We start from the raw sequence: 24,886 nt of genomic DNA, 5'->3' as shown, positions 1-24,886 counted from the left end.
AGCCTCCTCTGGTATATTATAGCCTACGTCCTCCCCTCAACAGCCTCCTCTGGTATATTATAGCCTACAGTTACATAAAATAATGAAACTGCTATTGTATTCTTTCAAGTACATTTTGTTTGGTATTCTAATGTTATCTTCATAAACACAGACAAGTTGCTATTTTTGCGGTAGCATATATGAAATGTATTTATTTGACTGTTAGAATGTTGACGTCCAAAAGACTCGTCATCGGCTCGAAGGGGGTTCCCTCGATGCCAGGCTTTTCTAGTTCAACACGCTGTGGCGTTGATGGCGGCTTGTGTGATCAGGACACACACATTCACACACACACACACACACACACACACACACACACACACACACACACACACACACACACACACACACACACATTCACACACACACACACACACACACACACACACACACACACACACACACACACACACACACACACACACACACACACACACACACACACACACACACACCACAACAATATGCTCATAATGCGTCAATAGACCCGCTAGCAAGGCTTAGTCTGATTACTCTCTCTATCTTTCCCTCTCTTTCTCACTCTCTCTATCTTTCTCTTTGTTTCTCTTTGTTTCTCACTCTGTCTCTCTCTCTCTCTCTCTCTCTCTCTCTCTCTCTCTCTCTCTCTCTCTGTCTCTCTGTCTCCCTGTCTCTCACTCACTCACTCACTCACTCACTCACTCACTCACTCACTCACTCACTCACTCACTCACTCACTCACTCACTCACTCACTCACTCACTCTCTCTCTCTCTCTCTCTCGCTTTCTCTCACTCACTCTCTCACACTCTCTCTCTCTCTCTCACTCTCTCTCTCTCTCTCGCTCGCTCTCTCACTCTCTCTCTGTCTCTCTCTTCCCCTATTCTCTATCCAAGTAACCCCAGATTATCTATGACATAAAGCCAAGAGTCGGACTCTGGCTCCCACACACATTCAGTAATCGTATTAGTAGAAGAAGAACGGGACTCAGAATGCCAGTACAGTGGATGGTAATATAAAAGACTCTCATGGTCTCAGACCAGGCCAATGCCAAACAATGACATGTATTTAGGCTTCATCCACCCTATTCCCTCCTTATATAGTGCAATCATTTTTTTTACCAGTGCTCTGGTCAAAAGTAGTGCACTTTATAGGGAATAGGGTGCCATTTGGGACACTTGCATAGTATTTGTGGGGTGGTTGGTGTGTCTGGAATAAGGATATATTGAGCTGGGCTGCTGGGGCATGCAGGGAGAGAAAGGACTTGACTGTGTTTAACTGTAGGGAGATAAAGGTCTGACTATCAGGGCTTGACTGTGTTTAACTGTAGGGAGATAAAGGTCTTACTAACAGGACTTGACTGTGTTTAACTGTAGGGAGATAAAGGTCTTACTAACAGGACTTGACTGTGTTTAATTGTAGGGAGATAAAGGTCTGACTATCAGGACTTGATCGTGTTTAACTGTAGGGAGATAAAGGTCTGACTCTCAGGACTTGACTGTGTTTAACTGTAGGGAGATAAAGGCCTGACTGTCAGCTTAATGGCAGTCTTACTGTAGCAGAGCAGCAGGGAGGAGATACCATCTGATGAATTGGACCCTACTGAAAGGATGGGGTTTTAGCTGGGACTGGCCTGAGGGTTTGAGTGGTGAGAGGGAAGTACCAAGCCCGCAATTGAGAGATGCCATCTGATGAATTGGACTGGACTTTTTCTCTTTGTGGTAGAGAGAGAACCTGTTCTATAACGGTCTGGCTTCAAACGCGCTGCCGCTCGGCTTTCAAAGTGCCCCTCGTAATAACCTTGGAGGGCGGGAAATAATGACTTCTAGAAAGGATTACCGTTACCCTTGCGTTGTTAACGACCATTCTACAGCGAATAAACTCTAAAACAGAACGGAGGGCTGGACGACAGCGGTCGAGGCATCAAGCAACTCAGAGGACTGGTGGTAGGGTAATGGTTGGACACCTACAGACCCAGTAGGCCTTCATCAGCCTCTTAGGGTTCTCCAGTGGCTCTGTTGTATTTCCTGTCATTTCCCAGAGTAATGGTTGGACACCTACAGACCCAGCAGGCCTTCATCGGCCTCTTAGGGTTCTCCAGTGGCTCTGTTGTATTTCCTGTCATTTCCCAGAGTAATGGTTGGACACCTACAGACCCAGCAGGCCTTCATCAGCCTCTTAGGGTTCTCCAGTGGCTCTGTTGTATTTCCTGTCATTTCCCAGAGTAATGGTTGGACACCTACAGACCCAGTAGGCCTTCATCAGCCTCTTAGGGTTCTCCAGTGGCTCTGTTGTATTTCCTGTCATTTCCCAGAGTAATGGTTGGACACCTACAGACCCAGCAGGCCTTCATCAGCCTCTTAGGGTTCTCCAGTGGCTCTGTTGTATTTCCTGTCATTTCCCAGAGTAATGGTTGGCTGTTTAAAAGGTCCATTCTGACTGTAACTCTGTGCTGTATGTTGCTACTCATACTTCATGACAACCCAGGGTTATCAGAACGGGCTGTTAACATCACAAATGGCACCCTATTCCCTACAAAGCTCACTACTTTTGACTGGGCCCTGGTGTAAAGTAGTGCACTATATAGGGAATAGGGCTCTGGTCTAAAGTAGTGCACTATTAGGGAATAGGGCTCTGGTCTAAAGTAGTGCACTATATTGAATAGGGCCCTGGTCTAAAGTAGTGCACTATATAGGGAATAGGGCTCTGGTCTAAAGTAGTGATCTATATTGAATAGGGCTCTGGTCTAAAGTAGTGCATTATATAGGGAATAGGGCTCTGGTCAAAATAGTGCACTATATAGGGAATAGGGCTCTGGTCTAATGTAGTACACTATATTGAATAGGGCCCTGGTCTAATGTAGTGCACTATATAGGGAATAGGGTGCTTTTTGGTATGCGACCACAGTGTATCCAGGGAGTTCTCGTTACTAGTCCTCCTAGTAGTACAGTAGTATCCCCCTAGTAGTATAGTAGTATCCCCCTAGTAGTATAGAAGTATCCTCCTAGTAGTATAGTAGTATCATCCTAGTAGTATAGTAGTATCCTCCTAGTAGTATAGTAGTATCCCCCTAGTAGTATAGTAGTATCCTCCTAGTAGTATAGTAGTATCCTCCTAGTAGTATAGTAGTATCCTCCTAGTAGTATAGTAGTCTCCTCCTAGTAGTATAGTAGTATCCTCCTAGTAGTATAGTAGTATCCCCCTAGTAGTATAGTAGTATCCTCCTAGTAGTATAGTAGTATCCCCCTAGTAGTATAGTAGTATCCTCCTAGTAGTATAGTAGTATCCTCCTAGTAGTATAGTAGTATCCTCCTAGTAGTATAGTAGTATCCTCCTAGTAGTATAGTAGTATCCCCCTAGTAGTATAGTAGTATCCTCCTAGTAGTATAGTAGTATCCTCCTAGTAGTATAGTAGTATCCCCCTAGTAGTATAGTAGTATCCTCCTAGTAGTATAGTAGTATCCTCCTAGTAGTATAGTAGTATCCCCCTAGTAGTATAGTAGTATCCTCCTAGTAGTATAGTAGTATCCCCCTAGTAGTATAGTAGTATCCCCCTAGTAGTATAGTAGTATCCTCCTAGTAGTATAGTAGTATCCTCCTAGTAGTATAGTAGTATCCTCCTAGTAGTATAGTAGTATCCTCCTAGTAGTATAGTAGTATCCTCCTAGTAGTATAGTAGTATCCCCCTAGTAGTATAGTAGTATCCTCCTAGTAGTATAGTAGTATCCTCCTAGTAGTATAGTAGTATCCCCCTAGTAGTATAGTAGTATCCTCCTAGTAGTATAGTAGTATCCCCCTAGTAGTATAGTAGTATCCTCCTAGTAGTATAGTAGTATCCTCCTAGTAGTATAGTAGTATCCTCCTAGTAGTATAGTAGTATCCTCCTAGTAGTATAGTAGTATCCTCCTAGTAGTATAGTAGTATCCTCCTAGTAGTATAGTAGTATCCCCCTAGTAGTATAGTAGTATCCTCCTAGTAGTATAGTAGTATCCTCCTAGTAGTATAGTAGTATCCTCCTAGTAGTATAGTAGTCTCCTCCTAGTAGTATAGTAGTATCCCCCTAGTAGTATAGTAGTATCCTCCTGGTAGTATAGTAGTATCCTCCTAGTAGTATAGTAGTCTCCTCCTAGTAGTATAGTAGTATCCTCCTAGTAGTATAGTAGTATCCTCCTAGTAGTATAGTAGTATCCCCCTGGTAGTATAGTAGTATCCTCCTGGTAGTATAGTAGTATCCTCCTAGTAGTATAGTAGTCTCCTCCTAGTAGTATAGTAGTATCCTCCTAGTAGTATAGTAGTATCCCCCTGGTAGTATAGTAGTATCCTCCTGGTAGTATAGTAGTATCCTCCTGGTAGTATAGTAGTATCCTCCTAGTAGTATAGTAGTCTCCTCCTAGTAGTATAGTAGTATCCTCCTAGTAGTATAGCAGTATCCCCCTGGTAGTATAGTAGTCTCCTCCTAGTAGTATAGTAGTATCCCCCTAGTAGTATAGTAGTATCCTCCTGGTAGTATCGTAGTATCCTCCTAGTAGTATAGTAGTCTCCTCCTAGTAGTATAGTAGTATCCTCCTAGTAGTATAGTAGTATCCTCCTGGTAGTATCGTAGTATCCTCCTAGTAGTATAGTAGTCTCCTCCTAGTAGTATAGTAGTATCCTCCTAGTAGTATAGTAGTATCCTCCTGGTAGTATAGTAGTATCCTCCTAGTAGTATAGTAGTATCCTCCTGGTAGTATAGTAGTCTCCTCCTAGTAGTATAGCAGTATCCCCCTGGTAGTATAGTAGTATCCTCCTGGTAGTATAGTAGTATCCTCCTGGTAGTATCGTAGTATCCTCCTAGTAGTATAGTAGTCTCCTCCTAGTAGTATAGCAGTATCCCCCTGGTAGTATAGTAGTATCCTCCTGGTAGTATAGTAGTATCCTCCTAGTAGTATAGTAGTATCCTCCTAGTAGTATAGTAGTATCCTCCGTAGTGTTTATATGTCCCCAACAAGGAGAGATGACACACACCCACACCAGCGTGGTTCTGGTGAATAACTTCCATGATGAAGTGTGGGGCGGACGGGGGACGGTGCTGGTGCCAAGACTGGCGCTGGTGGAGAGGGTGACCTTGACAGAGCTGCAGACCGTGACACAGCACCGGGACCACCACTGTGTGTGTGTGTGTGTGTGTGTGTGTGTGTGTGTGTGTGTGTGTGTGTGTGTGTGTGCGTGCGTGCGTGCGTGCGTGCGTGCGTGCGTGCGTGCGTGCGTGCGTGCCAGCTCGGTAGTGTCACCGCAACACTGACAGACAGATAACTAATAGACTGACTCCATAGTCTCCACTGAGCTCCACAACACTGACAGACAGATAACTAATAGACTGACTCCGTAGTCTCCACTGAGCTCCACAACACTGACAGACAGATAACTAATAGACTGACTCCATAGTCTCCACTGAGCTCCACAACACAGACAGACAGATAACTAATAGACTGACTCCATAGTCTCCACTGAGCTCCACAACACAGACAGACAGATAACTAATAGACTGACTCCATAGTCTCCACTGAGCTCCACAACACTGACAGACAGATAACTAATAGACTGACTCCATAGTCTCCACTGAGCTCCACAACACTGACAGACAGATAACTAATAGACTGACTCCATAGTCTCCACTGAGCTCCACAACACAGACCGACAGATAACTAATAGACTGACTCCATAGTCTCCACTGAGCTCCACAACACTGACAGACAGATAACTAATAGACTGTCTTCATAGTCTCCACTGAGCTCCATAACACTGACAGACAGATACCTAATAGACTGACTCCATAGTCTCCACTGAGCTCCACAACACTGACCGACAGATAACTAATAGACTGACTCCATAGTCTCCACTGAGCTCCACAACACTGACAGACAGATAACTAATAGACTGACTCCATAGTCTCCACTGAGCTCCACAACACAGACAGACAGATAACTAATAGACTGACTCCATAGTCTCCACTGAGCTCCACAACACTGACAGACAGATAACTAATAGACTGACTCCATAGTCTCCACTGAGCTCCACAACACAGACAGACAGATAACTAATAGACTGACTCCATAGTCTCCACTGAGCTCCACAACACAGACAGACAGATAACTAATAGACTGACTCCATAGTCTCCACTGAGCTCCACAACACAGACAGACAGATAACTAATAGACTGTCTCCATAGTCTCCACTGAGCTCCACAACACAGACCGACAGATAACTAATAGACTGACTCCATAGTCTCCACTTCCGGCGCCGACCGAGATGGCCGCCTCGCTTCGCGTTCCTAGGAAAATATGCAGTATTTTGTTTTTTTATGTGTTATTCCTTACATTGGTACCCCAGGTAATCTTAGGTTTCATTACATACAGTCGGGAGGAACTACTGAATATAAGAGCAACGTCAACTCACCATCGTTACAACCAGGAATATGACTTTCCCGAAGCGGATCCAGTGTTTTGCCTTCCACCCAATACAATGGATCTGATCCCATCCGGCGACCCTAAGCGACGCCGAAAAAGGGGCAAACGAAGCGGTCTCCTGGTCAAGCTTCGGAGACGGGCACATCGCGCTCCACTCCCTAGCATACTACTCGCCAATGTCCAGTCTCTTGACAATAAGGTTGATGAAATCCGAGCACGGGTAACATTCCAGAGAGACATCAGGGATTGTAACGTTCTCTGCTTCACGGAAACATGGCTCACTCAAGAGACGCTAACGGAGTCGGTGCAGCCAGCTGGTTTCTTCACGCATCGCGCCGACAGAAACAAACATCTTTCTGGTAAGAAGAGGGGCGGGGGTGTATGCCTTATGATTAACGAGACGTGGTGTGATCATAACAACATACAGGAACTCACGTCATTCTGTTCACCTGATCTAGAATTCCTCACAATCAAATGTCGACCGCATTATCTACCAAGGGAATTCTCTTCGATTATAATCACAGCCGTATATATTCCCCCCCAAGCAGACACATCGATGGCCCTGAACGAACTTTATCTGACTCTTTGTAAACTGGAAACCACACACCCTGAGGCTGCATTCATCGTAGCTGGTGATTTTAACAAGGCTAATCTGAAAACAAAACTCCCTAAATTCTATCAGCATATCGATTGTGCTACCAGGGCTGGTAAAACCTTGGATCATTGTTATACTAACTTCGCGACGCATATAAGGCCCTCCCCCGCCCTCCTTTCGGAAAAGCTGACCACGACTCCGTTTTGTTGCTTCCAGCCTACAAACAGAAACTAAAACAACAAGCTCCCTCGCTCAGGTCTGTTCAACGCTGGTCCGACCAATCTGATTCCACGCTTCAAGACTGCTTCGATCACGTGGATTGGGATATGTTCCGCATTGCGTCCAACAACAATATTGACGAATACGCTGATTCGGTGAGCGAGTTCATTAGAAAGTGCATTGACGATGTCGTACCCACAGCAACGATTAAAACATTCCCAAACCAGAAACCGTGGATTGATGGCAGCATTCGCGTGAAACTGAAAGCGCGAACCACTGCTTTTAACCAGGGCAAGGTGACCGGAAACATGACCGAATACAAACAGTGTAGCTATTCTCTCCGCAAGGCAATCAAACAAGCTAAGTCCCAGTATAGAGACAAAGTAGAGTCGCAATTCAACAGCTCAGACACAAGAGGTATGTGGCAGGGTCTACAGTCAATCACGGATTACAAAAAGAAAACCAGCCCCGTTGCGGACCAGGATGTCTTGCTCCCAGACAGGCTAAATAAATGTTTTGCTCGCTTTGAGGACAATACAGTGCCACTGACATGGCCCGCTACCAAAACCTGCGGGCTCTCCTTCACTGCAGCCGAGGTGAGTAAAACATTTAAACGTGTTAACCCTCGCAAGGCTGCAGGCCCAGACGGCATTCCCAGCCGCGTCCTCAGAGTATGCGCAGACCAGCTGGCTGGTGTGTTTAAGGACATATTCAATCAATCCTTATCCCAGTCTGCTGTTCCCACATGCTTCAAGAGGGCCACCATTGTTCCTGTTCCCAAGAAAGCTAAGGTAACTGAGCTAAACGACTACCGCCCCGTAGCACTCACTTCCGTCATCATGAAGTGCTTTGAGAGACTAGTCAAGGATCATATCACCTCCACCCTACCTGACACCCTAGACCCACTCCAATTTGCTTACCGACCCAATAGGTCCACAGACGACGCAATCGCAACCACACTGCACACTGCCCTAACCCATCTGGACGAGAGGAATACCTATGTGAAAATGCTGTTCATCGACTACAGCTCAGCATTTAACACCATAGTACCCTCCAAACTCGTCATCAAGCTCGAGACCCTGGGTCTCGACCCCGCCCTGTGCAACTGGGTCCTGGACTTCCTGACGGGCCGCCCCCAGGTGGTGAGGGTAGGTAACAACATCTCCACCCCGCTGATCCTCAACACCGGGGCCCCACAAGGGTGCGTTCTGAGCCCTCTCCTGTACTCCCTGTTCACCCACGACTGCGTGGCCATGCACGCCTCCAACTCAATCATCAAGTTTGCAGACGACACTACAGTGGTAGGCTTGATTACCAACAACGACGAGACGGCCTACAGGGAGGAGGTGAGGGCCCTCGGAGTGTGGTGTCAGGAAAATAACCTCACACTCAACGTCAACAAAACAAAGGAGATGATTGTGGACTTCAGGAAACAGCAGAGGGAGCACCCCCCTATCCACATCGACGGGACAGTAGTGGAGAAGGTGGAACGTTTTAAGTTCCTCGGTGTACACATCACGGACAAACTGAATTGGTCCACCCACACAAACAGCGTTGTGAAGAAGGCGCAGCAGCGCCTTCAACCTCAGGAGGCTGAAGAAATTCGGCTTGTCACCAAAAGCACTCACAAACTTCTACAGATGCACAATCGAGAGCATCCTGTCGGGCTGTATCACCGCCTGGTACGGCAACTGCTCCGCCCACAACCGTAAGGCTCTCCAGAGGGTAGTGAGGTCTGCACAACGCATCACCGGGGGAAAACTACCCGCCCTCCAGGACACCTACACCACCCGATGTCACAGGAAGGCCATAAAGATCATCAAGGACAACAACCACCCAAGCCACTGCCTGTTCACCCCGCTATCATCCAGAAGGCGAGGTCAGTACAGGTGCATCAAAGCAGGGACCGAGAGACTGAAAAACAGCTTCTATCTCAAGCCCATCAGACTGTTAAACAGCCACCACTAACATTTAGTGGCCGCTGCCAACATACTGGACTCAACTCCAGCCACTTTAATAATGGGAATTGATGGAAATTATGTAAAAATGTACCACTAGCCACTTTAAACAATGCCACTTAATATAATGTTTACATACCCTACATTACTCATCTCATATGTATATGTATATACTGTACTCTATATCATCTACTGCATCTTGCCATCTTTATGTAATACATGTATCACTAGCCACTTTAAACAATGCCAATTTATGTTTACATACCCTACATTACTCATCTCATATGTATATACTGTACTCTATACCATCTACTGCATCTTGCCTATGCCGTTCTGTACCATCACTCATTCATATATCTTTATGTACATATTCTTTATCCCTTTACACTTGTGTGTATAAGGTAGTAGTTGTGGAATTGTTAGGTTAGATTACTCGTTGGTTATTACTGCATTGTCGGAACTAGAAGCACAAGCATTTCGCTACACTCACATTAACATCTGCTAACCATGTGTATGTGACAAATAAAATTTGATTTGATTTGAGCTCCACAACACAGACAGACAGATAACTAATAGACTGACTCCATAGTCTCCACTGAGCTCCACAACACTGACAGACAGATAACTAATAGACTGACTCCATAGTCTCCACTGAGCTCCACAACACAAACAGACAGATAACTAATAGACTGACTCCATAGTCTCCACTGAGCTCCACAACACTGACAGACAGATAACTAATAGACTGACTCCATAGTCTCCACTGAGCTCCACAACACAAACAGACAGATAACTAATAGACTGACTCCATAGTCTCCACTGAGCTCCACAACACTGACAGACAGATAACTAATAGACTGACTCCATAGTCTCCACTGAGCTCCACAACACAGACCGACAGATAACTAATAGACTGACTCCATAGTCTCCACTGAGCTCCACAACACTGACAGACAGATAACTAATAGACTGACTCCATAGTCTCCACTGAGCTCCACAACACTGACAGACAGATAACTAATAGACTGACTCCATAGTCTCCACTGAGCTCCACAACACAGACAGACAGATAACTAATAGACTGACTCCATAGTCTCCACTGAGCTCCACAACACAGACAGACAGATAACTAATAGACTGACTCCATAGTCTCCACTGAGCTCCACAACACTGACAGACTGATAACTAATAGACTGACTCCATAGTCTCCACTGAGCTCCACAACACTGACAGACAGATAACTAATAGACTGACTCCGTAGTCTCCACTGAGCTCCACAACACTGACAGACAGATAACTAATAGACTGACTCCGTAGTCTCCACTGAGCTCCACAACACTGACAGACAGATAACTAATAGACTGACTCCATAGTCTCCACTGAGCTCCACAACACTGACAGACTGATAACTAATAGACTGACTCCATAGTCTCCACTGAGCTCCACAACACTGACAGACAGATAACTAATAGACTGACTCCGTAGTCTCCACTGAGCTCCACAACACTGACAGACAGATAACTAATAGACTGACTCCGTAGTCTCCACTGAGCTCCACAACACTGACAGACAGATAACTAATAGACTGACTCCATAGTCTCCACTGAGCTCCACAACACTGACAGACATATAACTAATAGACTGACTCCCTAGTCTCCACTGAGCTCCACAACACAGACAGACAGATAACTAATAGACTGACTCCATAGTCTCCACTGAGCTCCACAACACTGACAGACAGATAACTAATAGACTGACTCCATAGTCTCCACTGAGCTCCACAACACTGACAGACAGATAACTAATAGACTGACTCCATAGTCTCCACTGAGCTCCACAACACTGACAGACAGATAACTAATAGACTGACTCCATAGTCTCCACTGAGCTCAGAGCTACAGTCTTACAGTAGTGTTGGACAAGCCAGCAATGTCTGGGTGTACTGTGTAATAAAACATTTACTATGTTGAATTAATGTTGTATGAGGTTCACTAAGAAACAAGATACTAAATCAATCATTTCTGAATGTAGTGGGTCAATATTAACATTTCATAAGCAACGGATAGAATCATATTTCCCTTTTTTGGGGTGACATACACTTTCTGTTTTGATCTGACACACGTGGCTCCGACATGTCTATGAGTCATCACAGACAGATGAATACACCTCTTCAATATGAGCCAATTTGGAGAGACTGATATGACAAACCACAGACAAACACTCTAACGGCAAATAAATAAATGCATTTGGTTGATTTAGGGATATAATCTGATTTACATGGCAAAATGTTTTAGGCATTTTTTGTTGTGTGCTCTAATGAATATGACCCAGGCTCCTGTGACCAGGCAGTTACCCTCTCCTAGTACCTCTCTCCTCTCCTCTCCTCCCTCTTCTCCTCTCCTAGTACCTCTCTCCTCTCCTAGTACCTCTCTCCTCTCCTCCCTGCTTCCTCCCGCTTCTCCTCCCAATCCTCTCTCCTCTCCTCTCCTCTCCACTCCTCTTCTCCAATCACCTCTTCTCCTCTCCTCTCCTCTCTCCTCTTCTCTCCACTCCTCTTCTCCTCCCAATCCTCTCTCCTCTCCTCTCCACTCCTCTTCTCCAATCACCTCTTCTCCTCTCCTCTCTCCTCTTCTCTCCACTCCTCTTCTCCTCCCAATCCTCTCTCCTCTCCTCTCCACTCCTCCTCTCCTCTTCTCTCCCTCCATCTCTGTCATCCTCTCTTGGATACTCTGGCCTGGCCACCTCGTCACCCCCGTCCCTTCGAACAGGATCCAGTAGACCTGGCAGTCAGAGGCGTCACGTCCATAGGAGCACAGGGGCACATGCCCAGTCAGATTTGTCCTGTTTCATACTATCTTGGCTAGTAGTTTCTCTGTAATACTACTAGCCACCTAGCAATTGTATGAAGTTGGCTTTAGCCCAGATAAGTTCCCAATCTCCCAACCTCAAGACTCGCTACTAAAATGCAATTTCAGGCTATCAATCAAATTAGAGTAGCTAGCTTGTCTGTCTTAGCTGGCAAGTCTGCTGTCAAGGTTTGGACTTTTAAAAAGCAATGACAAAATAAAACTCACATTCCTTTCAATCTTTTACCCAGATTTGAGCAGAGACACAAACCCTCCCCTAACCCGGACGACGAAGGCCCAATTGCGCGCCGCCTCATGGGTCTCCCAGTCTTGGCCGGCTGCGACACAGCCTGGGATCGAACCTGGTCTGTAGTGATGCCTCTGAACTCTGTGATGCAGTGCCTTAGACCACTGCGCCACTCGGGATGTCCCCACAACGAGTTAGGAACTCGCACAACAGCAGACATCCTCTACAGCGTCGTTGGAGTGAGACTTTGTTAAGCTTGTCATCTATGAGGAAGTTACATTGGTCAAAAGTGCTTCCTTGTCATCACAGAAAGGGGTCTACAACAATAACATGCTTGAAACCATGACTAAGTACATTATCCAGACGCTGGTGAACAGTGTGTGTAGTGGAGAGTAAACACACATAAACGCCGTTTACCCAGCCGTTATATTTTGCGCGAGCGTTTACCCACCTTTTGCACCGAATGTTTCTTTACTCACAGCGATCAGCGTTTTTAAGCACCAACTATTTTACCATATTACACCACCGGTGAAACAGTTCTGCCTCTGAGCAGAGACTCACACTGTGAGGTGAGAAAGAATTAGAGGAGAGATAGAGATAGTTAAAAAGAGCTGAGTTGATTTAAGTCTTTCTCTAATCCTCAATACATCATTGATTTAATTATACAGACTCTAAAACGCCTGGTAGGTAGCACTTTAGAGAGAACAAAGAGAGAGAGAGAGAGAGAGAGAGAGAGAGAGAGAGAGAGAGAGAGAGAGAGAGAGAGAGAGAGAGAGAGAGAGAGAGAGGCACCCGTCACAACCAGAGGAAATGACAGGGATGCTTATAGAGATGCTTCACTAACAGACTGGCAGCTCCACAGCAGGGGAGAACGCAGTAGAAAACTCCCTTTGAGACCCTCTCCCCTCCCCCTCTCTCTCTCTCTGTCTGTCTCTTTCTCTACCTCTCTCTCTCTCTCCCCTCCCCCTCTCTCTCTCTCTCTCTCTCTGTCTGTCTCTTTCTCTACCTCTCTCTCTCTGTCTGTCTCTTTCTCTACCTCTCTCTCTCTCTCCCCTCCCCCTCTCTCTCTCTCTCTCTGTCTGTCTCTTTCCCATCCTCTCTCTCTCTGTCTGTCTCTTTCTCTACCTCTCTCTCTCTCCCCTCCCCCTCTCTCTCTCTCTGTCTGTCTCTTTCTCTACCTCTCTCTCTCTCTCCCCTCCCCCTCTCTCTCTCTCTCTCTCTCTGTCTGTCTCTTTCTCTACCTCTCTCTCTCTGTCTGTCTCTTTCTCTACCTCTCTCTCTCCCCCGCAGTCTCTCTCTCTCTCTGTCTGTGTCTTTCTCTACCTCTCTCTCTCCCCCGCAATCTCTCTCTCTCTGTCTGTCTCTTTCTCTACCTCTCTCTCTCTCTCCCCTCCCCCCTCTCTCTCTCTCTGTCTGTCTCTTTCTCTACCTCTCTCTCCCCACACAATCTCTCCCTCTCTCTCTGTCTCTCTCACACTACTCTCGCTCTCTCTGTTTCTGTCTCTCTCGTCTTTATCTCTCTCCCTCCCTCTCTCCCTCCCTCCCGCCTTCCATTTCCCCACTAATTCTACCTTCCTCTGACAGTGAAAGTGAAGCCAGTAGTTAGCCTTAGAGAAGTTTCAGTGTTTAAGTGGTCTGCTTACCAAATGCCACCCTATTTCCTACACAGTGCACTACTTTTGACCAGGGCCCATAGGGCTATGTAGGGAATAGGGCGTAATTTGGGACACAAGCCTCATCTCTGCTTTGTCACTCTAAGGAGATGGCAGTGGTGATTAACTTGCTGTAATTAGAGCCTACTTAAGGATTGGAGGGGCTGAACAATGGTCCGCTGTGATGGACAAACACAGATACACTTTATGGCTTCGTTTCTCAAAACGCAAGACGACGACTCGTTATACAAGACCGAACCCACTCACATGGCCCTCTCCCCTCTCTCCTCTCTCCTCTCTCCTCTCCCCTCTCTCCTCTCTCCTCTCGCTCTCTCAATTCAATTCAAAGGGCTTTATTGGCATGGGAAACATATGTTTACATTGCCAATGCAAGTGAAATAAATAATAAACAAAAGTGAGGAGACACAAAACAACAAAAAACTATTCAAGTTTAACAGGAAATATTGCACTTAAAAAGGTTTCAAAAAGTGTATCTCTCTCCCTCTCTCTCTCTCTCCCTCTCTCTCTCTCCCTCTCTCTCTCTCTCTCTCTTTCTCTTTCTCTCTCTCTCTCTCTCTCTCTCTCTCTCTCTCTCTCTCTCTCTCTCTCTCTCTCTCTCTCTCTCTCTCTCTCTCGCTCTCTCTCTATCTCTCTCTCTCTCTCTCTCTGTTATCGTTCTTTCTATCTCTCTCTCTTCTCTCTATTCTCTCTCTTCTCTTCTCTTCTCCCTCCCTTCTCTCTCTGGTGCCACATACCAATATGGTGCGACACCAAGGGTGGTAAATTACAGAAAATAAATGAAATGAACTCGATGCCGGAAAAACTGAATGACAAGTAAATATGAGGTTGAGAATGGTAGAAAGAAACCGGAGAAGGGAAACTATTTGGAGAGCATTGTAGGAACAATCTTCCTTTACCATTATAGGAACTATCTTCCTTTACCATTATAGGAACTATCTTCCTTTACCATTATAGGAACTATCTTCCTTTACCATTATAGGAACTATCTTCCTTTACCATTATAGGAACTATCTTCCTTTACCATTATAGGAACTATCTTCCTTTACCATTATAGGAACTATCTTCCTTTACCATTGTAGGAACTATCTTCCTTTACCATTATAGGAACTATCTTCCTTTACCATTATAGGAACTATCTTCCTTTACCATTATAGGAACTATCTTCCTTTACCATTATAGGAACTATCGTCCTTTACCATTATAGGAACTATCTTCCTTTACCATTATAGGAACTATCTTCCTTTACCGTTATAGGAACTATATGCCCTTTCAATGGAACTATGTCATTATTAGTTCACAATGACACAATGCCTTTTCAATGGAACTATCTGTCCCTCTATTATTTAAGTCTTTCACCTATCGTTTATAAAGGAAATCCACTTTGAAAGCCTTTCACATATGAGGCCTGCTTCTGTAGGAGCGTCGGAAATTAAATGATATTCAAAGATAATCGTTATTGTTTAAAAGGCAACAAAACAGATCGATTGGTCTATGTGAACAGTCTACAATCCCAATCAGTTAGAAAAAAGAACAGAATCATCCTCGTGTTCCTCTGAAGTGTTCAAGATGCTGTGTCGTACGAGTGCTAGCGTGTTAGCGTGTTTTAACATGCTAGTGTGCTCGGGTGCTAGCATGTTAGCGTGTTAGCATGCTAGTCTGCTAGTGTGTTAGGGTGCTAGCATGTTAGCGTGTTAGCATGCTAGTGTGCTAGTGTGTTAGGGTGCTAGCGTGCTACGGTGCTATGCGCTACAGGCAGGCCATCTTTCCATGTGATTTCATCCTATGTGGTTGCATTCAACAGAGTGTCAGTAGGCAGGCCGTATGAATCAGTGCTGCATGGCCCTAGCTGTTAGGTCCTGGGGGCCTCCAACTGCTGTCTCTACACAGCACCCAGATGGTGCCTTTATATAACCACAACACACATTATATCTAGGACATGTCTTCACCGAGGCCTCACTTCACACCGGAACCATGACGTGATGAGGCAAATCTGACAGGGCGCTCTGATCCCTACGCAGTGCACTAGTTTTGAGAGGAGTTGTCTCTCAAATGGCTCTCTACCCTACGCAGTGCACTAGTTTTGATCAGAGTTGTCTCTCAAATGACTCTCTACCCTACGCAGTGCACTAGTTTTGAGAGGAGTTGTCTCTCAAATGACTCTCTACCCTACGCAGTGCACTAGTTTTGAGAGGAGTTGTCTCTCAAATGACTCTCTACCCTACGCAGTGCACTAGTTTTGGGCAGAGTTGTCTCCCAAATGACTCTCTACCCTACGCAGTGCACTAGTTTTGGGCAGAGTTGTCTCTCAAATGACTCTCTACCCTACGCAGTGCACTAGTTTTGGGCAGAGTTGTCTCTCAAATGACTCTCTACCCTACGCAGTGCACTAGTTTTGGGCAGAGTTGTCTCTCAAATGACTCTCTACCCTACGCAGTGCACTAGTTTTGAGCAGAGTTGTCTCTCAAATGACTCTCTACCCTACGCAGTGCACTAGTTTTGAGCAGAGTTGTCTCTCAAATGACTCTCTACCCTACGCAGTGCACTAGTTTTGAGCGGAGTTGTCTCTCAAATGACTCTCTACCCTACGCAGTGCACTAGTTTTGAGAGGAGTTGTGTCTGAAATGACAACCTATTCCCTAAATAGTGCACTAGATGGGGAATAGGGTGCAACTTCAGACGAAGCAATCCTGAATTGTCAGAGAGGAGACACAGTAATCTAACTTCCAATGTCAGGACATTTTCTCCCTCGTCCAACGAGCCCTAATATAGCGTAGCAAATTTGGGGGGGGGGGGGACTAGGTGTTGGGTTAAGGTGGCTAGGTGTTGGGTTAAGGTGGCTAGGTGTTGGGTTAAGGTGGCTAGGTGTTGGGTTAAGGTGGCTAGGTGTTGGGTTAAGGTGACTAGGTGTTGGGTTAAGGTGACTAGTTGTTGGGTTAAGGTGACTAGGTGTTGGGATAAGGTCACTAGGTGTTGGGTTAAGGTGGCTAGGTGTTGGGTTAAGGTGACTAGGTGTTGGGTTAAGGTGACTAGGTGTTGGGTTAAGGTGACTAGGTGTTGGGTTAAGGTGGCTAGGTGTTGGGTTAAGGTGACTAGGTGTTGGGTTAAGGTGGCTAGGTGTTGGGTTAAGGTGACTAGGTGTTGGGTTAAGGTGGCTAGGTGTTGGGTTAAGGTGGCTAGGTGTTGGGTTAAGGTGACTAGGTGTTGGGTTAAGGTGGCTAGGTGTTGGGTTAAGGTGGCTAGGTGTTGGGTTAAGGTGGCTAGGTGTTGGGTTAAGGTGACTAGGTGTTGGGTTAAGGTGACTAGGTGTTGGGTTAAGGTGGCTAGGTGTTGGGTTAAGGTGGCTAGGTGTTGGGTTAAGGTGGCTAGGTGTTTGGGTTAAGGTGACTAGGTGTTGGGTTAAGGTGACTAGGTGTTGGGTTAAGGTGACTAGGTGTTGGGTTAAGGTGGCTAGGTGTTGGGTTAAGGTGACTAGGTGTTGGGTTAAGGTGGCTAGGTTTTGGGTTAAGGTGACTAGGTGTTGGGTTAAGGTGACTAGGTGTTGGGTTAAGGTGGCTAGGTGTTGGATTAAGGTGGCTAGGTGTTGGATTAAGGTGGCTAGGTGTTGGATTAAGGTGGCTAGGTGTTGGGTTAAGGTGGCTAGGTGTTGGGTTAAGGTGGCTAGGTGTTGGGTTAAGGTGACTAGGTGTTGGGTTAACGTGGCTAGGTGTTGGGTTAAGGTTGCTTCATTACCCCGTTCCTTCGGGAGAGCCTGTCCCTACACTTCTCTATTGCAAGTCCCTCACGTCGACACACCTCTCTGATGGCCCCACGGACACCATCCCTCTTCTGACACCAATGTAACAAAATGGTGACTGTCGTAACAATGGAACTCTAATAGGCTCTTTGGTACCACATGCACTTACACTCAGTGGACAGTTAATTAGGTACACCCATCTACAACCGGGTCGTCGCCCCCCCCCCCCCCCCCCCCCTTTGCCTCCAGAACACCCTGAATTGTCGGGGGCGTGGATTCTACAAGGTGTCAGAAATGTTCCACAGGGATGTTGGTCCATGCTGACGCGATGGCATCAGGCAGTTGCTGCAGATTGGACGGCGGTACGTTCACGCTGCCAACAGCTCCGTTCCATCTCATCCCAAAGAGGCTCTGTTGGGTTCGGTCAGCAGTGATGTTCAATCGTTGCTCAACTGGTATCAAGGGACCTAACGTGTGCCAGGAAAACATGACCCACAAGAGCTGCTGCTTCTTCTTGTTTTTAGCTGATAGAAGTGGAACCCAGTGTGGTCGTCTGCGGCAATAGCCAATCTGTGACAAGAATCGACGAGTTGTGTGCTTTCGAGATGCCATTCTGCACACCACTATTGTACTGAGCCGTTATTTGCCTGTTTGTGGCCCACCTGTTAGCTGGCATGATTCTTACCATTCTCCTTCAACCTCTCTCATCAACAAGCTGTTTCCACCCACAGTATTGCCTCTGATTGGATGTGTTTTGTTGGTCGCACCGTTCTCTGTAAACCCTAGACACGGTCGTGTGTGAAAAGGAGAGCAGCCGTTAATGAGATAGAGGATCCAGCGCGCCTGGCACCGACGATCATACCACGCTTTGAGTCTCTTCTAACATCCAATCTAACAGTAACTGAATGTCGCAAGGCCTGTCTGCCTGCTGTGTATAGCAAACCACAGCCAAATGACTCACTTCCTATAGGAGCGATCCATTTTCATGAACAGGGTGGTGTGCCTAATAAACTGGCCAGTGAGTGTATGTCAGTGTCATTATCACAGTAGAAGTGACAGTGTACAGGCGTTGGCTTCACTAACAGACTTTGTCCATAACACATGTCCATAAGACAGACAGACAGACAGACAGACAGACAGACAGACAGACAGACAGACAGACAGACAGACAGACAGACAGACAGACAGACAGACAGACAGACAGACAGACAGACAGACAGACAGACAGACAGACAGACAGACAGACAGACAGACAGATAGATAGATAGATAGATAGATAGATAGATAGATAGATAGATAGATAGATAGATAGATAGATAGATAGATAGATAGATAGATAGATAGATAGATAGATAGATAGATCCTTACTTGACTAAATGAAACTAAATGACTAAATGAAACCATATGTAATCAGCTCACATTCCTACTTATGAAACTGTATTAGTAGGGAGAAGATCCAAACAAAAGACATGTTAGCAGTCAGTGGGGAGCACATTTCAGAAGAGGAAATACCAATTCAACTGGGTCTTTATGAGATGAACGTATGACAACGACCAGTTCTGTAAAGCTCATCTCAGCAGCCACAGAGAGACAAGATGTACACTTACAATGCAGCTATGACACCCTGAAAAATACTTTACCCACGCTCCTTTTCCATAACCGTACAACAACAACAACGACAACGACAACAACAAAGGAACCACCAGGAGCTCTGTCTCCTAATATATGCTATAGACAGACAGAGACTGATGCCTGTGTGTTAAAGTACACTACATTCTGAGGCCCTGAAGCAGTTGGGTTAGTTCTCCAGTGAGCCCCGTGGAGCCTTGCCTTGCCATTCCGCACAACGCCATGCTGCCACAGCTAGCAGATGGAGCCTAGCGCCGCCGGGATGGAGGGAGGCAGCGAGGGGGGGAGGGAGGGAGGTAGCGAGGGGGGGAGGGAGGGAGACAGCGAGGGAGAGAGGGAGGGAGGGCATTTAAGAGCACACATAAGTGGGGAGAGAGCTGGCAGGAGGGAGGGATTGAGAGGGAGGGAGAGAAAGGGAGAGAGGAAAATAGGGAGGGAGACGGGAGGGAGGGATTGAGAGGGAGGGAGAGTGGGAGACGGGAGGGAGGGATTGAGAGGGAGGGAGAGAGAGGGAGAGAGAGAGGAAGAGAGGAAAATAGAGAGGGAGACAGGAGGGATTTTGAGGGAGGGAGAGAGAGAGGGAGAGAGGAAAGGAGGGAGGAAAATAGGAGGGAGGGATTGAGAGGGAGAGAGAGCGGGAGAGAGGATAGGAGGGAGGGAGAGTGGAAGACGGGAGAGAGGGAGGGATTGAGAGGGGGGGAGAGAGAGGGAGAGAGGAAAGGAGGGAGGAAGATAGGAGGGAGGGATTGAGAGGGAGAGAGAGAGCGGGAGAGAGGATAGGGGGGAGGGAGAGTGGGAGAGGAAGAGTGTCAGGGAGGGACGGAGACAAGGAGAAAGGGAGAGAGGGAGAGAAGGGGTCTGTTGGGGAAGATTGATGGGTATATTTAAATGAACACGCCAAACTGACAGAAACCCAATGGAGAGAGACACCGACAGAGTAGACTTCTGATGTCAGGCTGCACTCTGCGACGGCTGCTGCACACACACACACACATACACACACACACACACACACACGGAGACACACACACATATACATACACACAAATAGACCTACACACACACAAACCGCCATTCACACATCAACTACAGAAAATTCACAAACGATGATTCCAACAATCTAACAGCCCTAGAATGAACATTACACTACTGAATTCTGACAATCACAGAGTGGCGTCTTTAAAAGGCCTACCATTCTGCCACAGAGTAACGTAGCCATAGAATAAACTGTCTTTAAAAGGGCTACCATTCTGCCACAGAGTAATGTAGCCATAGAATAAACTGTCTTTAAAAGGGCTACCATTCTGCCACAGGGTAACGTAGCCATAGAATAAACTGTCTTTAAAAGGGATACCATTCTGCACAGAGTAACGTAGCCATAGAATAAACTGTCTTTAAAAGGGCTACCATTCTGCACAGGGTAACGTAGCCATAGAATAAACTGTCTTTAAAGGGGCTACCATTCTGCCACAGAGTAACGTAGCCATAGAATAAACTGTCTTTAAAAGGGCTACCATTCTGCCACAGGGTAACGTAGCCATAGAATAAACTGTCTTTAAAAGGGCTACCATTCTGCCACAGGGTAACGTAGCCATAGAATAAACTGTCTTTAAAAGGGCTACCATTCTGCCACAGGGTAACGTAGCCATAGAATAAACTGTCTTTAAAAGGGCTACCATTCTGCCACAGAGTAACGTAGCAATAGAATAAACTGTCTTTAAAAGGGCTACCATTCTGCCACAGGGTAACGTAGCCATAGAATAAACTGTCTTTAAAAGGTCTACCATTCTGCCACAGAGTAACGTAGCCATAGAATAAACTGTCTTTAAAAGGGCTACCATTCTGCCACAGGGTAACGTAGCCATAGAATAAACTGTCTTTAAAAGGGCTACCATTCTGCCACAGAGTAACGTAGCCATAGAATAAACTGTCTTTAAAAGGGCTACCATTCTGCCACAGAGTAACGTAGCCATAGAATAAACTGTCTTTAAAAGGTTTACCATTCTGCCACAGAGTAACGTAGCCATAGAATAAACTGTCTTTAAAGGGGCTACCATTCTGCCACAGGGTAACGTAGCCATAGAATAAACTGTCTTTAAAGGGGCTACCATTCTGCCACAGGGTAACGTAGCCATAGAATAAACTGTCTTTAAAGGGGCTACCATTCTGCCACAGAGTAACGTAGCCATAGAATAAACTGTCTTTAAAGGGGCTACCATTCTGCCACAGAGTAACGTAGCCATAGCAACACAGGATTCCCCTGTTCAGAAAATCAGGAAATCCTCTCACTATCGACAACCAGCCTTGCTGTGTGTGTGTGTGTGTGTGTGTGTGTGTGTGTGTGTGTGTGTGTGTGTGTGTGTGTGTGTGTGTGTGTGTGTGTGTGTGTGTGTGTGTATGTGCCTTGGTGAGAAGCAGTATTCAAACCACGCAGTACAGAACAGAACAGAGTTAGGTTAGCCCCGGGCCCCACGTGTCTCACCTAATTTGGGCAGGGAGTATTTGACTTTGAAGTAATCCTCATAGAACTGGAGGAGTCTCTTTGTGATGTGGAGAGCGTAGTCACCCGCTCCGCTCTGGATGGCGTTGGGCCTGGCATACAGTCGGATCTGGAGGGAGGAAGGGAGGGAGGGAGGGAGGGAGGAAGGAAGGAAGGAAGGAAGGAAGGAAGGAAGGAAGGAAGGAAGGAAGGAAGGAAGGAAGGAAGGAAGGAAGGAAGGAAGGAAGGAAGGAAGGAAGGAAGGAAGGAAGGAAGGAAGGAAGGAAGGAAGGAAGGAAGACAAAAAGAATGAGAGGATGTGAAGGAGGAGGGAAATAAAGCACTGGTTCAGTTCTGTTGTTCACACACACACACACACACACACACACACACACACACACACACACACACACACACACACACACACACACACACACACACACACACACACACACACACACACACACACACACACACAGAGACACACACACACACACACACACCCACACATTCCCTTTGGTCCACATTGTTTCATTAGTTTGTTAGTCCTCATGCAGCCTCACAGGGAATACTCTGTTAAATGTCTGCTGCCACTCAGCTGATTTGAAGCTGCTGTGCTTGTCTCTGGAGCCCGCGGCAATTGAATGCTACGGCATTAGTGTCTGTGTGTGTGCGTGTGTTTGTGTGTGTTTGTGTGTGTGTGTGTGTTTGTGAGTGAGTGAGTCCTAGCGTGAGTGTGTGTGTGTGCGTGCGTGAATGTGTTTGTGTGTGTGTACTGTAAGTGTTTTGAACAAGTCTTTCAGGTAACAAGTTCATCTAGACTCTTCAATAGGCCTGTAGGAGCCATGGTCATGTGGGTGGCAGTTTGAGACAGGAACCGAAACGTCGCCGGTTCCAATCCCCATGGAGGCTCTAAGTAGTTCTATGATGATGTCATGGAGGCTCTAAGTAGTTCAATGTTGATGTCATGGAGGCTCTAAGTAGTTCAATGATAATGTCATGGAGGCTCTAAGTAGTTCAATGATAATGTCATGGAGGCTCTAAGTAGTTCAATGATAATGTCATGGAGGCTCTAAGTAGTTCAATGATAATGTCATGGAGGCTCTAAGTAGTTCAATGATAATGTCATGGAGGCTCTAAGTAGTTCAATGTTGATGTCATGGAGGCTCTAAGTAGTTCTATGATAATGATGTCATGGAGGCTCTAAGTAGTTCAATGTTGATGTCATGGAGGCTCTAAGTAGTTCTATGATGATGATGTCATGGAGGCTCTAAGTAGTTCTATGATAATGATGTCATGGAGGCTCTAAGTAGTTCAATGTTGATGTCATGGAGGCTCTAAGTAGTTCTATGATGATGATGTCATGGGAGGCTCTAAGTAGTTCTATGATGATGATGTCATGGAGGCTCTAAGTAGTTCTATTATGATGATGTCATGGGAGGCTCTAAGTAGTTCTATGATGATGATGTTAACATTAACATCAACATAGAACCATAGAACTATATGTTGTTCCTTAATGTGTATGTCGACAGCGAGAGCGAGGGAGGGTAGAGAATAGCGAGCTGTCACTTTGTTTGACATGTATTTCCTGTGGTAAGAGTGATCGCTACTCTCAGCGTCGCCGGCGAGGAACGGGCCGATGCATGGTGCCGTCGATGTGGACATCCATCCACACGAGCACACGCATGGAAACACACACATACACACATACACCAACCCACCACCACCACACACACACACACACACCGCATACACACACACTGAATGGATGGTCTTACCAGTCTACACTATAGTGAGACAGAGAGTCACAATGCTAGAGGGGAAAACAGCCTGACTGTGATGAACACACACTGAGTAATGTTTCTCTAGTGTGGTAAACAAGAGGACGATCCATCAGTTCCTGTCACTGCAGTAAACAGGAACATGTATTATAGAGTACAGTAGTAACCATCACACCACCCACATGGCTGAGTGATTATAACATGTATTATAGAGTACAGTAGTAACCATCACACCACCCACATGGCTGAGTGATTATAACATGTATTATAGAGTACAGTAGTAACCATCACACCACCCACATGGCTGAGTGATAATAACATGTATTATAGAGTACAGTAGTAACCATCACACCACCCACATGGCTGAGTGATTATAACATATATTATAGAGTACAGTAGTAACCATCACACCACCCACATGGCTGAGTGATTATAATATGTATTATAGAGTACAGTAGTAACCATCACACCACCCACATGGCTGAGTGATTATAACATGTATTATAGAGTACAGTAGTAACCATCACACCACCCACAGGGCTGAGTGATTATAACCATCACATCACCCACAGGGCTGAGTGATTATAACCATCACACCACCCACAGGGCTGAGTGATTATAACATGTATTATATAGTACAGTAGTAACCATCACACCACCCACAGGGCTGAGTGATTATAACATGTATTATATAGTACAGTAGTAACCATCACACCACCCACAGGGCTGAGTGATTATAACCATCACACCACCCACATGGCTGAGTGATTATAACCATCACACCACCCACAGGGCTGAGTGATTATAACATGTATTATAGAGTGCAGTAGTAACAATCACACCACCCACAGGGCTGAGTGATTATAACCATCACACCACCCACAGGGCTGAGTGATTATAACATATATTATAGAGTACAGTAGTAACCATCACACGACCCACAGGGCTGAGTGATAATAACATGTATTATAGAGTACAGTAGTAACCATCACACCACCCACAGGGCTGAGTGATAATAACATGTATTATAGAGTACAGTAGTAACCATCACACCATCCACAGGGCTGAGTGATTATAACATGTAGTATAGAGTACAGTAGTAACCATCACACCACCCACAGGGCTGAGTGATTATAACCATCACACCACCCACAGGGCTGAGTGATTATAACATGTATTATAGAGTACAGTAGTAACCATCACACCACCCACAGGGCTGAGTGATTATAACATGTATTATAGAGTACAGTAGGAACCATCACA

General features: G+C 45.9%; 1 protein-coding gene across 1 annotated transcript in view; it reads right to left on the bottom strand.

The window, feature by feature from the left end:
- LOC120041567 (thyrotropin-releasing hormone-degrading ectoenzyme-like) overlaps positions 1–24,886 on the bottom strand; it is a 105,575-nt gene that overhangs the window by 24,516 nt on the left and 56,173 nt on the right. Inside the window, exon 3 of the mRNA XM_038986440.1 lies at positions 21,846–21,972. Within this exon, the coding sequence (XP_038842368.1) occupies positions 21,846–21,972 (127 nt within the window). The remainder of the gene's footprint in view (positions 1–21,845; positions 21,973–24,886) is intronic.

The sequence above is a fragment of the Salvelinus namaycush genome, unplaced genomic scaffold (genome assembly GCF_016432855.1).
Source record: "Salvelinus namaycush isolate Seneca unplaced genomic scaffold, SaNama_1.0 Scaffold478, whole genome shotgun sequence".
NCBI lineage: Eukaryota > Metazoa > Chordata > Actinopteri > Salmoniformes > Salmonidae > Salvelinus > Salvelinus namaycush.
Note: the sequence above shows the minus strand (reverse complement) of the source record. Positions and strands in the feature narration are given on the sequence as shown.